Below are 14,231 nucleotides of genomic sequence, written 5' to 3' on the forward strand. Positions count from 1 at the left end.
AATATACCACTGGACACTGGTGAGGTTGGTGATCAGTGCACTAAGAAAAATATACATTAATTGACTATTGGTGTGACAATTCTATGTAAAAAGATTTTTATTTCTTTCTTTTTTGTTCAAAGAAAACAGATGCACACAAGACACAACCACAATCCAACAAATTTTTTTATTCGAAGGGGCTCCAAGCTCGAATAAAATAAAAATTCCTAAACTAGTAACCATTTCTAGCCAGGTAAAAATTGAACTCCTTCAAGTAGAGGAAGCTCAGATTAATTTTCTTTCAATTTTCAAAGTTAATCATTGTTTTTTTTTAAGTCAAAGTTAATCATTGGTGATTAGAGACATAAGAATGCGACTTTGTATTTCATAAATTATTAAGTTGGTATCATGGCAATAAAATATGTAAACATCCGTTGTTTTCTATGTTGTCCTTCTTAGAATACTTCCAACCTCACTCCAATGTCTTTTTCTAATAAATAATTAATAATTAATAATTTTGTTTCAAAATTAAGAGGGCAAGGTTCCAGGATGATTGACAAATGGGCTTGTGAGAAAGAATTGGGCCTTTGTTTGTTAGTATTATAAGCAGGCTTTGAAAGAAATCTGAAGGAACTGTTTATATTTAAAGAAATTTAATAATAAAAAAAGAATATTTAATGTTTAAGAGATGTATCTTAATATCACTTGCTTTATTGAAATTTGTTGCTATTTAATTATGTGCATCAGTACGCATTATTGAAAATCATGTCAGCAACCATGTGACACTATAAAGTTGATTATATTCAATGCTTTCCCAGCATATCTTTAGCAGGGAAGAAGAATAAGGTGAAAATAAACATGTTGCAGAAAACGAACCTATCATTTTGATATTGATTCCTTTAAATAGCATTTTTTTTTCCAACATGAAAACAGTGGGATTATTATAAAAAAAAAAAAAAAAAAGTGGGATTTGGCGTAGAAAGTAATACAATGATATATATGTTGCAAACTCATAAACCTTTGAAATGGATGAAAGGTTAGGTTTCTCATTTGATGCACTCATCCAAATGAAGGCAAAACTATTTTCATACATAATAAGTACTTAAAAATACAACAGAACGTAACTTAATTTTAAAATAGATAAAAAAAAATTATATGATATTCTAATTAAAAATTTGTATAATAATCTATTAAAAGCTTAAGAATATTAAAAAACCTAAATACAGAATTAAAGATTAATTTTATCTTTATTCTCACGTTGAGTTTGAATTTGGTAGATTTAACATAGGCATTCCCTTCTCTTTTCCATAATCGAGATATGACATCTCAGTTGGATTTAAAGAACAACGCCCAAAATGTTGCTATGAGCAATTTATCTGGTGTGTTGAATTTGCTGTCCAAATTTAAGCAATCCAACACTTTATTAACATAATAGTTTATGGTAAGACCCTTCATTTAAAAGCAAGAACCCTAATTGATTTGGAATCTTCATCCTTGCAGTGCTAGAGCTCTTTTGTCGTCATTGCCTACCCCAAGACAAGAAATTTGCTTCCGCTTCCGTTATCTTTTGTTTTGAGATAGTTTGATAAAAGTGTGTTGTTCCTTTAGCAACTCATATTATTGATGTTCCATTAGATAATAAGTTTATATAAAGTTGATTGGTGCAAAGGTTATCAAATTTAAAAGTTTACTTAAATTGGGGAGACTTTTATAGACTCGACTCGTTGATTCAATTCATAGACTCATAAAAATCTACTTCATATAAAAATAGTAACAAAATATTTATAATTAACATACTAATTAAACATTTCAACAATATAATAAAATAAAATAATAAAACATAAAATTCAGAATATTTAAATAACTAAGTCTAGTAATAATATGTCACTACTAGATAATAATTTGTAGATGTTACAATAGTTAGATAATTCTCATCAAGGGTTTGATATTATTAGAGAATAAGAGTTTGATATGATTAAAGGTGAGAATTTTATATTTGAGAATAACACGCTAAATGAAAGTATGTTGAATGTTAAATAAATAAATAAACAATAAAAAATTACTTGCATTTTGATCTAATTTTTTTAACTTGCTAACTCGTTAACTCGGTGGTAGACTGAGTCTGTCGAGCTTAGAGTTTATAGAGTTTACCCAAAGTCTACTAAAAAAAGAGTTTATGCAAGAGTCATCTCATAGAACAAGTGAACTGGACTGATATAAACTCATAAGAGTTATCGAGTTAACTCAATAGTTTGATAACCATAGATTAGTGGTTAAGAAAAAAGAGAATAAAAAAAAAAGAGAAAAAAGTGATGAATTTAATTTCCACTCACAAATCTAACAAATTAATCATTATCAGGATAATAAAAAAATATATTGAAAGATTTGAAACATAGGAATGATATTCGTTATTATTTATACTCTTTCTGTTTTTATGTTAGTTCTTTATTTAATTTTTATTAGTTTATAATTCCTAATAAATAATTATATTTTTAATGACATGATATTTTTAAAGTTCAGTAAGTCTACAGATTACATTAGAGTGGGTTACAGATAACTAATTGCCTTTTCTCCTTTAAACTTAAAACATCAAGCCAAGCCACTACGAAGACCAGATGTTTACTAAAATTATTGAAACAACTTTCAGTTCAGATAGAAATAGAAGTTAGAATATAAATTACATGTACATCAATATCAATTAAAAGGCAGAGTGAACCAATGCACTAGAGTGGCAGATTCGAGACTCTCAATCAGATGGGACAACTTATTTTTTTAAAAAAAATTAATAATAATTAAATTAAATTGTAATTTTGATTTTCGTATAATTCTTGAAAAGAAAACAAAATGTAAAAAAGTAACTAGTCAATAATAGATAAAAATTGAAAACAACTGAAAAATTGAGGTCCGAAGGTTCAAATTATAAAAATAGAGACGGTAAAAAAAACAACAACATACAAAGTATACTTAATTCTTTTTAAAAATTGAGTGCATTTGGACCCTCAAATGTAAGTAGGTCCACTATTAAAAGATATAAAATTGTCTCAGTAATATGAAGAATGAAAGAAAAAAGGAGAGATTACATGTTCAAATTTTCCAGAGTCAAACTAATAAATCAATATTGTCGATAAAAAAAAGAAGTAATTCCGCTATGGCACCGCTTAATGCCACATACAGTGAAGTTATAACTTATAAACACATTTGAAACGAAAATTATATTGGGACCTATCTTTTTTTATCATTGGATCTTAACCAGTCATGACATAAACCAGTTTTCCATCACTTGGCTTCAAGTTACATCCTATCAGCCTAAGAAACAAATCATAAACATAATCGAAATAGTTGGCAAGATTTATTTGTCTCACAAGTGACTTCAATAATAATGTGGAAAAAAAAGGATAAAAAGGCAAACAGGACCATGTCTATAAACTTTGAGGCATAGGTAAATTAAATTATTCGAAAGACTTGATGATATATGAACGTCATTAAAATAAAAAGAATGAAAAAGTTATAGAAATTTGAAAGAAAGAAAAAATGATGTTAAAACAACACTGCTATTTAGTACAAATAACAGTAGCAAGAGAAGAGATGCTCGAACAACAAATATGGATCAATACAATTTTAAAAAATATATTAATTAAAAATATATAAAATAGGTTTTCGATGAAAATCACAGTTCATGCAAGTTTAACAAAAAATATGTATGCCAAATACTCTATACTTTCTGGAATATAAGAAAAGAAATTATGTTAATTAAAAAATTAATTAACATCATTTAACTTTATTGATCTTATTTAAAAACTATTTTTTCTAGATTATTCTTAATTAAAACTTGATATCAAGAATAAAAAAATTATTAAAATTACCATCTTAGTTAAATGGAGAATATTTCGATAAAGATTAATATGGTGAAATTAGTTAAGATTTACTTTGAAGCATACATGATTTTCTTTTCTTCATATCTAAACCGGAGGAATTAATAATGTTAAAAAACAATTAAATGGTCATTTAACTATAGAAATGGGCACTAAAAGAAAAACTATAGAAATGGTCAATAATAATCAAAACTCTTAGTCCTTTTGAAATAATTTAGTTGGGCTTAATTAACCCTTAAGGGCAATTGCCTTGCTAATCTAAACTACACCTTCTTGCCTTAAGAAAATGAGCTATTTTCCAGAGAGAAATCATAATCCTGACTCCTGAGTGCATTGTTGCCTGTGGAGACAACTACACCCAATTATCATCTTAAAATAAATTAGTTAATGTATTAACGGTAATTAGTGCTTCAGAATTATTGATCATGAGCATAGTATATTATATACACACACAGTAACATCAAAAACTGACACACCCTTCTCCAAACCATGGGAGATGGGGTACTAATTGTTTAATGGCGTGCGATAAAGTTTTTATTTATAAAATTCAAACTCTTAGTCCTTTTGAAAAAATTTAGTTGACAGAATTACGAAACATGCAACAATAATTTTTTTCATTATGTTTTCTTTTCCATCATTTTCTTTATTTTTCTTGGCTGTGAAGTTTCCCGTTGACTTCTTTCATTACACAATTGCCAACTTAGCAATTTCGGAAACTAAATTTACATTCTAAACTCAAGTGCTTGTCCAAAACCACACTACTTTTAATGAATAGAGTGCAAAATAAGGTTCTCGTGAGAATATAAATTGAGTGAACTACAGTTTTAGTATTAGAAACTGAAGAATAAGATGATGTAATGTGTTTCTCCACAAACGGTGTTTTGAGTCTGTTTGGATACATAGATAGAAATGTTTTTAAGAATTTTTTCAAGCTTATATATTGGGAAAAAAAATTATATTTTCACTCAAAAACGCTTATGATTATATTGAAACATGTCCTTTGTTTAGTTCAACATACATAATACATTGATCCTTCAACTATGTCTTTGTTTCAATAAATCTCAATCCGTACTCACTGAGCCAATGATGAAGCTTGAGATGATTCATGATCATGAGATAAATGCCAGAGCCATTTATATGCATTGTGTCAAGAAACTCAAATGCTGTGTGGTAGGACATATTGTAAATGAGTGTGTGAAGTAAATTCCACGATGGGCTTCGCACACTGAAATTGTAAATGCTAAATGGCATGGCATGTACTGTTTCTTTATGAAATACTAGTACTATGTAACAGATGACACCACACAAATGAGAGAAAATTTCAATCCTCGATTTATTCAATGACTCGATGAATGAAATTTATGATCTGACACCAATAGTAGTAGTATACTTGTTCATCATTTCAAGTTAGAAAAAATATTTCTTTCTTTATTGGATAAATTAAAAAAATAAAAAATTAACTTTACTTGTTGACAAAAATATCAATGGCGTGGATATACATAATGTGTTAAAATATTTATCATTAATTTTTTCTGTTAACGATTGCAGTTACTTAGTTTATCCATTAGCACTTCAGTGAATTCAAATAAAATAAACAAAAATGATACATCTATAATAATTTATATAACATTATATTTTATGTCTATTTTTTTATATTTCAAAATTTAAATTTATCTTCTTTTTTCTCTCTTTTTCACTCTCGTAATTGTATATTTATTGTACAATCTGTTATTCAAGTAAAATTTCTCTAAAATAAAATAAAAGTTCCTCTATTGCTTATTCAGTTATTCTATCTAATCAGAATTTAGGCCCGTCATCTGTGCCACTGATTGTGGTCTCCTAATTCTCTCCTTAATCCATGACAGCAGAGCAAACGAATCATTGTAAAAGTGTTAATTAATTTTGAGCAAACCCAAAAACTAAGCCGTGATTTTATCTTGGATTATATCATCTTTTCTTCCTTTTATTCTCTGCGTCTAATCAGTTATATGTATTAGTTTTATGGCAGAGAAGGATTGGAATTGTTCTTAAATAGTGATTCACCCAAAAACACACAGAAAAAGTTGCAGATAGGATTAATTTAAGCAACTATTTATGCATAGTAAGATGCAAATATTTAAACAGGTTAGTGAATTTTTTTGTAGCCAATGACAATCTATTCTAACAATCCATATTCTGTTTGAAAACGATGTTAAGATTCATATTTCCCATCAAATGTCAAATGTATCATCCTAGCTATCTCAAATCTATGGAGCTCGTTTTCTTACTTTGTACCATTATTTTGTTGAGAAATAATTGAAGTGTTGATTTCAGATATTTTTTCTTTGCCTTACTAATTTCCACATCTCTACCCCTGTATGAAAGTGAAATTAAAAATGGATCATAACAGAAAGACACAGCATATGCCATGATAGAAAAGAGAATATGCACCACTGTAGCTCATTCAAATGATCATTTGGAAGGAGGTACCTATTATTAATTAAGAACTCTCTGTGGATACAATACAACAAGGAAACAACCCAGAAAAGCATGTCAACTTATATAATAAGCCATTGAAAATAGTTACATAACTTCATTCACAGTGCCAAGATTCAACCATGGCTAAAGAAAAGTAATTGGATTAGAAATATCATAAGAGTCAATTTACAATTATGCAATTTGCGGAGTATTTCACCATATGGCTATATATAGAATATCAACAAACTGTTACATATCAATTTATTCATTACTCAGAAAAGAGAAAATTATAACAAAAAGAATGAGTGTGTTTGGATTGCCGTTTGAGATGCTTCAAACAGACATTCCCACTTCCCTAAGCACAAAATGTAGAAGGAAGTCTTTTGTCTCGTTGAGACAAAAGCTGGTTTCAATATACCTGGTACACAAACACACCCTATATATCATCAACAAATGCGAGGTGGAATATGATCATTTGAAAGGCCATCATCAAAGTTGAGCGAATAGCTCCGAAAATCATAGCTATACTGCGGACTACTTCTCCTTTGCCAAACCAAAGCTTGCTTCAATCTACTCTTCAACTTGTAATACACTTGCCTGAAGATGCATGATGAAGGGTAACACCCTAGTGGTGCCCTTCTTTGGACACTACCAAGTGTCACTGAAGAAGTAACTCTTGTTTTCCTATGAAACTTCATGAATTGATCTCTTTGAAAGCTATACACCTTTGAGACTTTCATTCTTCAATGGCTTAAAGACGCGTGTTTTGTCAAGGGTGAGAATTTGTATTGTTAAAACAAATCAAGAGAGAATGGAGTGGGAGGAGGAATGAAGCATCATAGGTGAGCCTTTTAAGCATCCACAAAGCAATCAGTTATTGCCACTTTCTGATGTGTGGTGAATGAAAAAACATTATCATGAACAGTCCTCAAACTTTAACTTTGCTACCTTTCCACGGTCATAATGGTCCCAGCGTGATTAAAGGATTAAAGGGTGTCCTATAATAGTGATGTAACATCAATTGGATGTGTTCAAGGCTCCAATTAAGCACCTTTTAGAAGACAATCTTGTATATAGTTGTTAGGGTATATCATTGTGATTTTTCTTGTGTTTTACTCTAGTCTAGGATTTTGGCAAAGTTTCCTAGGATGGTTCTACGATGGAGTACTTGAATGAGGTCGGTTCTTAGACATAAAGGTACACGCAATTCCTACGCAACCAGATCAGAATTTCACTAGCTTTTTTCTTCCCTCTTCAAAAAGTATGACCACACTTCATATAAAATAAAGTCTCGAATGAATTCCAAGTCACATTTGAGGGACAGATATATCATGCTGACATGCTTACACGCATCAAAAGGTATATAAGGAGAAATTGAAATATAATTTACATCAAAAGATGTACGTGTCTTGCCAAAGTAAAGCATAAAAAAAGATATTCCTACATCCATATCCTCACCACATCAATTTTATTCAGAAATTAAATCCTACTTTAACTTTTAGAATTCAAACCTTTTATTAAAGTGAAAGTTTGAAAGCAGAGAATATTAACATTCATGTGGATAATTCGTGAAAGCACCACATAGATTACAAAATTTAGTATGTTAGTCACAAGCATACATACGATAAGATACTCCAAATTTCTGCCTTCAAACAAAGAAAAACTGTGAGAGCTAACCAATATGGTACATCCATGTTCAAAAACTATAAAATATCACTAAAATCTTCCTTCCGGTCGTTGTGCCAAAGTTAAAACAAGTCACTATATGAGTGATGTAGAATGTTTGGAATCAAAAGCAGTTATGGCAGATATAACTTACTGATAGGAACAAAATGAATGCAGTTTGTTAGAAATGTTGGTTAAGCAATGCAATCAAATTGGCAGTTAGTTATAGGACATTGATGGACAGTGCTACAAAATACAAAATTTTACCCTGCCAGCTTGCCTCTTGTTGAAGTAAAGCACACCATGATGTTGATGTGAAATGGAACTGCAGAAAAATCTATCACATTGCATCCTATTTAATCAAACCTTACCAATAGGTACTTCCAATGAATTGAGGATAATAATTAAAACTTAGCATTCCTTCAATCAAATTCATCTTCTTGCTAACTAATATGTTGAACCAGATATAAGGTGGGTTGAATAGTTAAGGGAGAAGGGAAGGAGAAAAAGATTGTGGGTTCGATTTCCTACTAACAAAAAATAATTAACAACTAATATATACCTATAAAAAAAAACTAATATGGTGAAATTATTAAGGGGGAAAACACAACTTATCATGTAGTAACACAAGAATGGCCTAATGCTAAGAAGTGGAGGCATAAGGTGAAACAAATATACCTGTATGCCTAGTCAAGCTACTGAAGCAAGGTCCTCGTAATACCAATATACTCTTCGGTAAGTTGGAGCAATAGTAGTTTTCACATGTCACGGCTTAACAAACATTAAACAATTCTAGAGCGGCGAAATCCGAATTAAATCTGAAAATAAAAATTGTGTCAAACGCTTTTCCATTTTTGGATAAAAATATGAGGTAAATAGCATTTTGTTCTCATCTTTTTATACAATATATGAAATCCACTAGAATCAGCCTGACAGGAGTTTGGATAAGGTACTAAATTAAACTTTATAGCCTTCATTTTATACCCAAAAAAAAAAAACATACAATATCTGCAAAATGTTAGTCTCTTTTACTTTTTCAAAAGGAAACATGCTTTGTGGTCATTTTGTTTTTCTATCATGAATGATTTTGAGTCAATAGGGAATGCATTTCAAAGCAGATATTGCTATTAACACTATCACTTTTGCTATTAGCACTACTCACGTTGATGCCTTCTAGCAACATTCCAAAATTACCCCTTGGATGGAAACACATTCACAACAAAAATGTGTTTCCATTACATAAATGCGGATGAAAAAACCTAAACGCAATAGAAACACGATTTTATTGCATAAGTGCACAACAAAACTATGTTTCCATTGTTATTTGGATATGCGAAAAAAAATAAAGTAGCAAAAATATGATTTTGTTGTACATTGTACAATGAAATCATATTTCTATTTTTTTTTTTTACAAAACAGAAATACAATTTGACTGTACACCCTTCCCCTACAAACACAACAACTCTCCCTCCCACAACAGCACAAACAACAAACACTCACAACATGTGTTGTGGATCTGGACAAGGTTGAGGTGGTGTGGTGCAGTTCTTGATGGGAGGTGCACACGACTGTGTTGAAGGACAATGTTGGGGTGTACACAATAGACAACGATGATGATGGGTGGTGTGCAACGGAGGCATGGCACACAAATTTGGGCTTGGTTGGGTGTAGGTGCATAGGTGTGGAAGGGTGTGCTCTAAAAAGTTTTTTTTATATGATTTTTGGTAAAATAGGAAAATATTAAGCATAAACAACACATCCGAAAATATCCTCGGAAGTTTTAAGTAAATAAATGTTACTAACAGGTAGGAATAATAAGATTTCTGTTTTACCACCCCCCACCCCCCCCCCCCCCCCCAATTTCATTAATTCATTAAGTATAAAAAAAAAGAATCAAGACAGATTCATTTGCATCGGTGAGGAGGATGACGGCATGGTGGCACACAACATAGGCTTGGCGAGGCATGACGGTTCTCGATGGAAGTGGGGGAGTGCGGTGCTGGATGACGAGGTGGGGTTGGCACAAGGGAGAAGAAGTCTAAGGGGAAGGGGAAGCTATTGACACTACCAACTCAATGGGCAAAAGAGGAATTTCGTATGTGTTGCTAGTGCCAATATCAAAGCTGGTAGTGGCAATAACAACAACATCCTTTTAAAGCTCGAAGGAAAAGCCTAGCGGCCTACACCAAGCCCATAAGCAAGGGGCAAGTCTGTTGTACAGTTTAAACAATCAAAAGAACAAAATTCCTCAAAAACTCCATGTAAGCTTCACGCGCTACTAAAGGCAGGAAATGAAATTATGAAAGGATACATCTTTGCTTTAGGCCTTTAGTGTCTCTCACTAGAGAGAGAAAATGAGAGGAAAAAAATGAAAAAACATGAAATATGTGATAAATTATATGACAAAATAAGAAGAAAAAGACAGATAAAAAAATAAGGATAAAAGGTAAAAAGCACTCCATTGGTTATGAATATCATTCCTGTACTTTATGTTGGTGTAGTACACGTGTTAAATGGTAAAGCTGATCCAAAAATATAAAATAAATTTAATTAAAAAAACAGCATATTTCTAAGGAATAAAGCATCTATCTATAAGATTTATAAATTACTTTGAAAGTTATAGAATAAGAGTGTACAACACAATTAGTTTTTAAAAAGCATAAATATTTTATTTTATATTTTCATAAAAAAAAAAGTTGTAATATAACTTGTAAGAGAGAGAAGGATATTGGATATTTAAGCAAAGCTATTAAAAAAAGGATGGTGGATATACTTTCAAAAATGTTTATCAAATTTCTAAATTAGGCTGAATTTTTTTATAAAAGTGTACTTGGTTAAAAAGAAGACAAATTTTATATTAAGAGTTAAACAGCTATATACTCAATCATCTAATCATAAATCGTTTTGCATTGTTAGTGTATAACACCTATTCTCTTTGTTATTTAAAAAATCTTTCATTTATTATACTTTCTTAAACAACAATGAAAAATAACGGGAACCAAAATGATAATTAACAGGTGAAGAGGAAGAGAGAAATGCTAGTTGCTAAGAATAAAGAAATGATGATGTGCCCGTATCAACAACTATCACTCATGGCACTTGGCATCTACATCTATTTTTACCTCATCCTTTCTCTCAATATCTCCTCTTTTACTTACTCTTACTCCTACTCTTTTGTTTCTCAGCTCCTCCGACTCAAAAAAATAGAATGAATATCTACCATCTTTCTTTAATTAATACCTAAGTCAAAACACTGATAAATTCGGAAACAACAAAAAGCCATTGAAATTAACGTAAAGGATCGGGTAAAACATTAGAGAGGAACAAGAAACAAAAAACAAAATTCTTAACTAATAATTAATATCGTCTCTTCAAAAAGCAAGCTGATTATAAGTTACGAATGATTAAAAAACTGTATCACTTGTATTTCAATTTCAAGCTTAAACAAAATCTGAGACACTTAAATCCTACAAGCTTAAACATAACAAGAAATTTCACTCAAACGATGGCGTTAGCTGCACTTGCAATCCTAGGCCACAAATCAGCACACTCTTTTCCAATGGGACCAGTGATAGCAGAACCTACATTGAAACATGTCACAACCAAGATTACTACCAGTAAATGCATTAAAGAAAGGTGAAACGGCAAAAGATGAAAGAAACGTCATATCTTTTGGTTTCTTTATGAAAGAAAGAAAAGTAACAGTGGCTAGATGCTCACAACATGTAATACATTCTGTTACCATGCAAATAAAATTATACAAGAGACATGAAGAAAAGAAATACCTTTCATTTCTCCCTTGGGATTGACAATAACACCAGCATTATCTGCAGAAAGCATACCAAGATGAAGAAAACATAAGCACAGGTTATCCAGGTTAAACGGGATCAAAAAGAAAACTTGAGCTAAAATTGTCCAATAAATCCTAAAAAGCTAAGGAGTGTCATTGAATGAGCAAAAATTGTCCAATTAATCCTAAAACACTAAGAAGTGTCATTGAATGGGTAATCCCTATAAGTCTAAAGGGCACAAATTACACAATAAATCTATATTAGAGATTTAGCAATGCAGGAATCAAACCAATGACAATTTTGGGGGTTTAAGTTGATCGAATAATAAGGGATTTACCAGCAGACAGGTAACACAATGCAAAGAGATAATAAACATCATGCTGTTTAAAACTGGCAATTTCACAACTATATGCTTCCCAGAGTGAATGCCCCAATCACAAAACGGGGCACTCACAATAATAGAACTATAGAAGCAACACATAACAGAATAGTGATATAGTTAAATCTAAACAAAACGAGATCAAGTTAAATCAATTAGCGAAAGGGGTAGGGTTTGTATGTATGTACCTTCGAAGTACATGTAGACGCCGTCCTTTCGGCGCCATGGCTTGCGCTGGCGAACGATGACAGCTGGCAAGACCTTCTTCCTCAGATCGGGTTTTCCCTTCTTCACGGTGGCCATCACCATGTCGCCAACGCAGGCCGAGGGAAGACGGTTCAAACGGCCTTTGATCCCTTTCACCGAAATGATGTAGAGGTTCTTCGCCCCCGTGTTGTCGGCGCAGTTCACCGTCGCCGCCACTGGAAGACCCAGCGACATGCGGAACTTGTTCCCCGCCGAACCACCACGACCACGCTTCGACATCTTTCTCTCTCTTTCTCTACCTTCCTACCCTAATGTTTCTCTCTTTATATACCCTAAACGAATAGGGTTTTAGGGTTTCCATGGGCTGGGCTTATTTTATTGGTGGGTTCAATCACACAAACACAAGTCACGTTTTTTCAGTTTTGTTTCGACAACTTTTATACCATATACTCTTTTTTTACTAATGCATTTATTTAAAAAGACCTTTAACTAAATTCCATATTTTATTTGCATAATTATATTTCTAAACATTAATTTTCATAACTATTAAATTTTTAAGAAAAAATATGAAACATTATCTTTTAAACAAAGGTGTTTGTGAGACTAATTAAGCCCAATTTTCCTACCTTTTTACTCAACCTGAAAATTTGATGGGATTGATTTTATGAACATGAATTTGAATCACTTAAGGTACTATAATATTTGAGACAAGAAGGAGTCAATTTCACTTGTTGACACAATATATTAACTTCATATTGTATGATGAACTCATAAAATTAAAGAATTATATACTATAAAATTGTTTAAACATGTCAAAAAGTCTCATCAATGAGAGTTTATGAACATCTTTGTCCATACATAATTAAGAGACAAGGATGTTTATAAATTCTTCATTGTTCTCGTATGAGATAATCATGATAATGTTAAAGAATTTAAGATCAAAACAAATATAATTAAGATATATATATTATTATAATATATCATGATACATAAAACATATTTATTAAGTCAAGAAGTTGTATTAATAATGTTTAATTGTTTGGATAAGTATACTTTTACCATAACAAATCAGATTAAATTGAGTTGGAATGACTTGAAATATAACTCTAGTTTGTCCTAAAATGCAATATGTTTAGTTTTCTTGTGCTCAAACTTGTCAAAAAAAAAAAACCTTTAGATATAAGCATTAGATCCCTCTTGATTATAATAATAATAATAATAATAAGGTAAAAAAAATATATGCAAGTTCATAATGTAAATGAATAATTAAAGCAATATTATTCAAAAGAATTTTATAACTAGTATATGTTTAAAAAATGCAAAAAAAACATTTTTATTAATAAAAAAGGTTTTAAACATGAATAATTAAAGCAATATTATTCAAAAGAATTTTATAACTAGTATATGTTTAAAAAATGCAAAAAAAACATTTTTATTAATAAAAAAGGTTTTAAACGGAATTATCTTAACTTTTTTTTTATAGTAAATAGTCATTTTTGTCTCTTAAATTGTGTGATGTTGACAAATTCATCCCTGAAAATTGAAAAAATAAAATTTAATTCCCAAAAGTATAAGAAGTGAAATTTGTATCACTGTTAACTTTCGTCCATTAACATTGGAAAAACTCATTTACGTGACACTTAGAATTGAAAATGTCACAAAATTGATGCTCACATGGACATATAGACTAAAATTACTAACAAACATGTCCCTAAATTTAACAATTTATTGACGTTTTCGTCATTTGATTATACAACTTGCTGACAAATATATTCACATAATATATAAATTGTACTGACCAGGGTCCACAAAATACACGTGGTACGATACCTGACACTCAAATGACACATGTCAATCCTCCATGTTAGCCTTCACATAGGA

The 14,231-nt window shown here is 30.9% G+C and overlaps 1 protein-coding gene and 1 non-coding gene across 2 annotated transcripts; both read right to left on the reverse strand.

Annotated features, from left to right (window-relative positions):
* Positions 1 to 11,293: 11,293 nt before the first annotated feature.
* LOC114370464 (60S ribosomal protein L23) lies at positions 11,294 to 12,677 on the reverse strand. Its single transcript, XM_028327824.1, has 3 exons — positions 12,332 to 12,677; positions 11,759 to 11,800; positions 11,294 to 11,554 (listed from the first exon to the last, which is right to left on the reverse strand). Exons 1-3 carry the CDS (start codon positions 12,627 to 12,629, stop codon positions 11,472 to 11,474), a joined length of 423 nt encoding a protein of 140 aa, XP_028183625.1. The 5' UTR covers positions 12,630 to 12,677; the 3' UTR covers positions 11,294 to 11,471.
* LOC114372765 lies at positions 12,094 to 12,241 on the reverse strand. The gene has a single exon (XR_003658329.1). It is a non-coding gene; the product is annotated as a small nucleolar RNA snoR137 (small nucleolar RNA).
* Positions 12,678 to 14,231: the final 1,554 nt, after the last annotated feature.

The sequence above is a fragment of the Glycine soja genome, chromosome 10 (genome assembly GCF_004193775.1).
Source record: "Glycine soja cultivar W05 chromosome 10, ASM419377v2, whole genome shotgun sequence".
NCBI classification, from domain to species: domain Eukaryota; kingdom Viridiplantae; phylum Streptophyta; class Magnoliopsida; order Fabales; family Fabaceae; genus Glycine; species Glycine soja.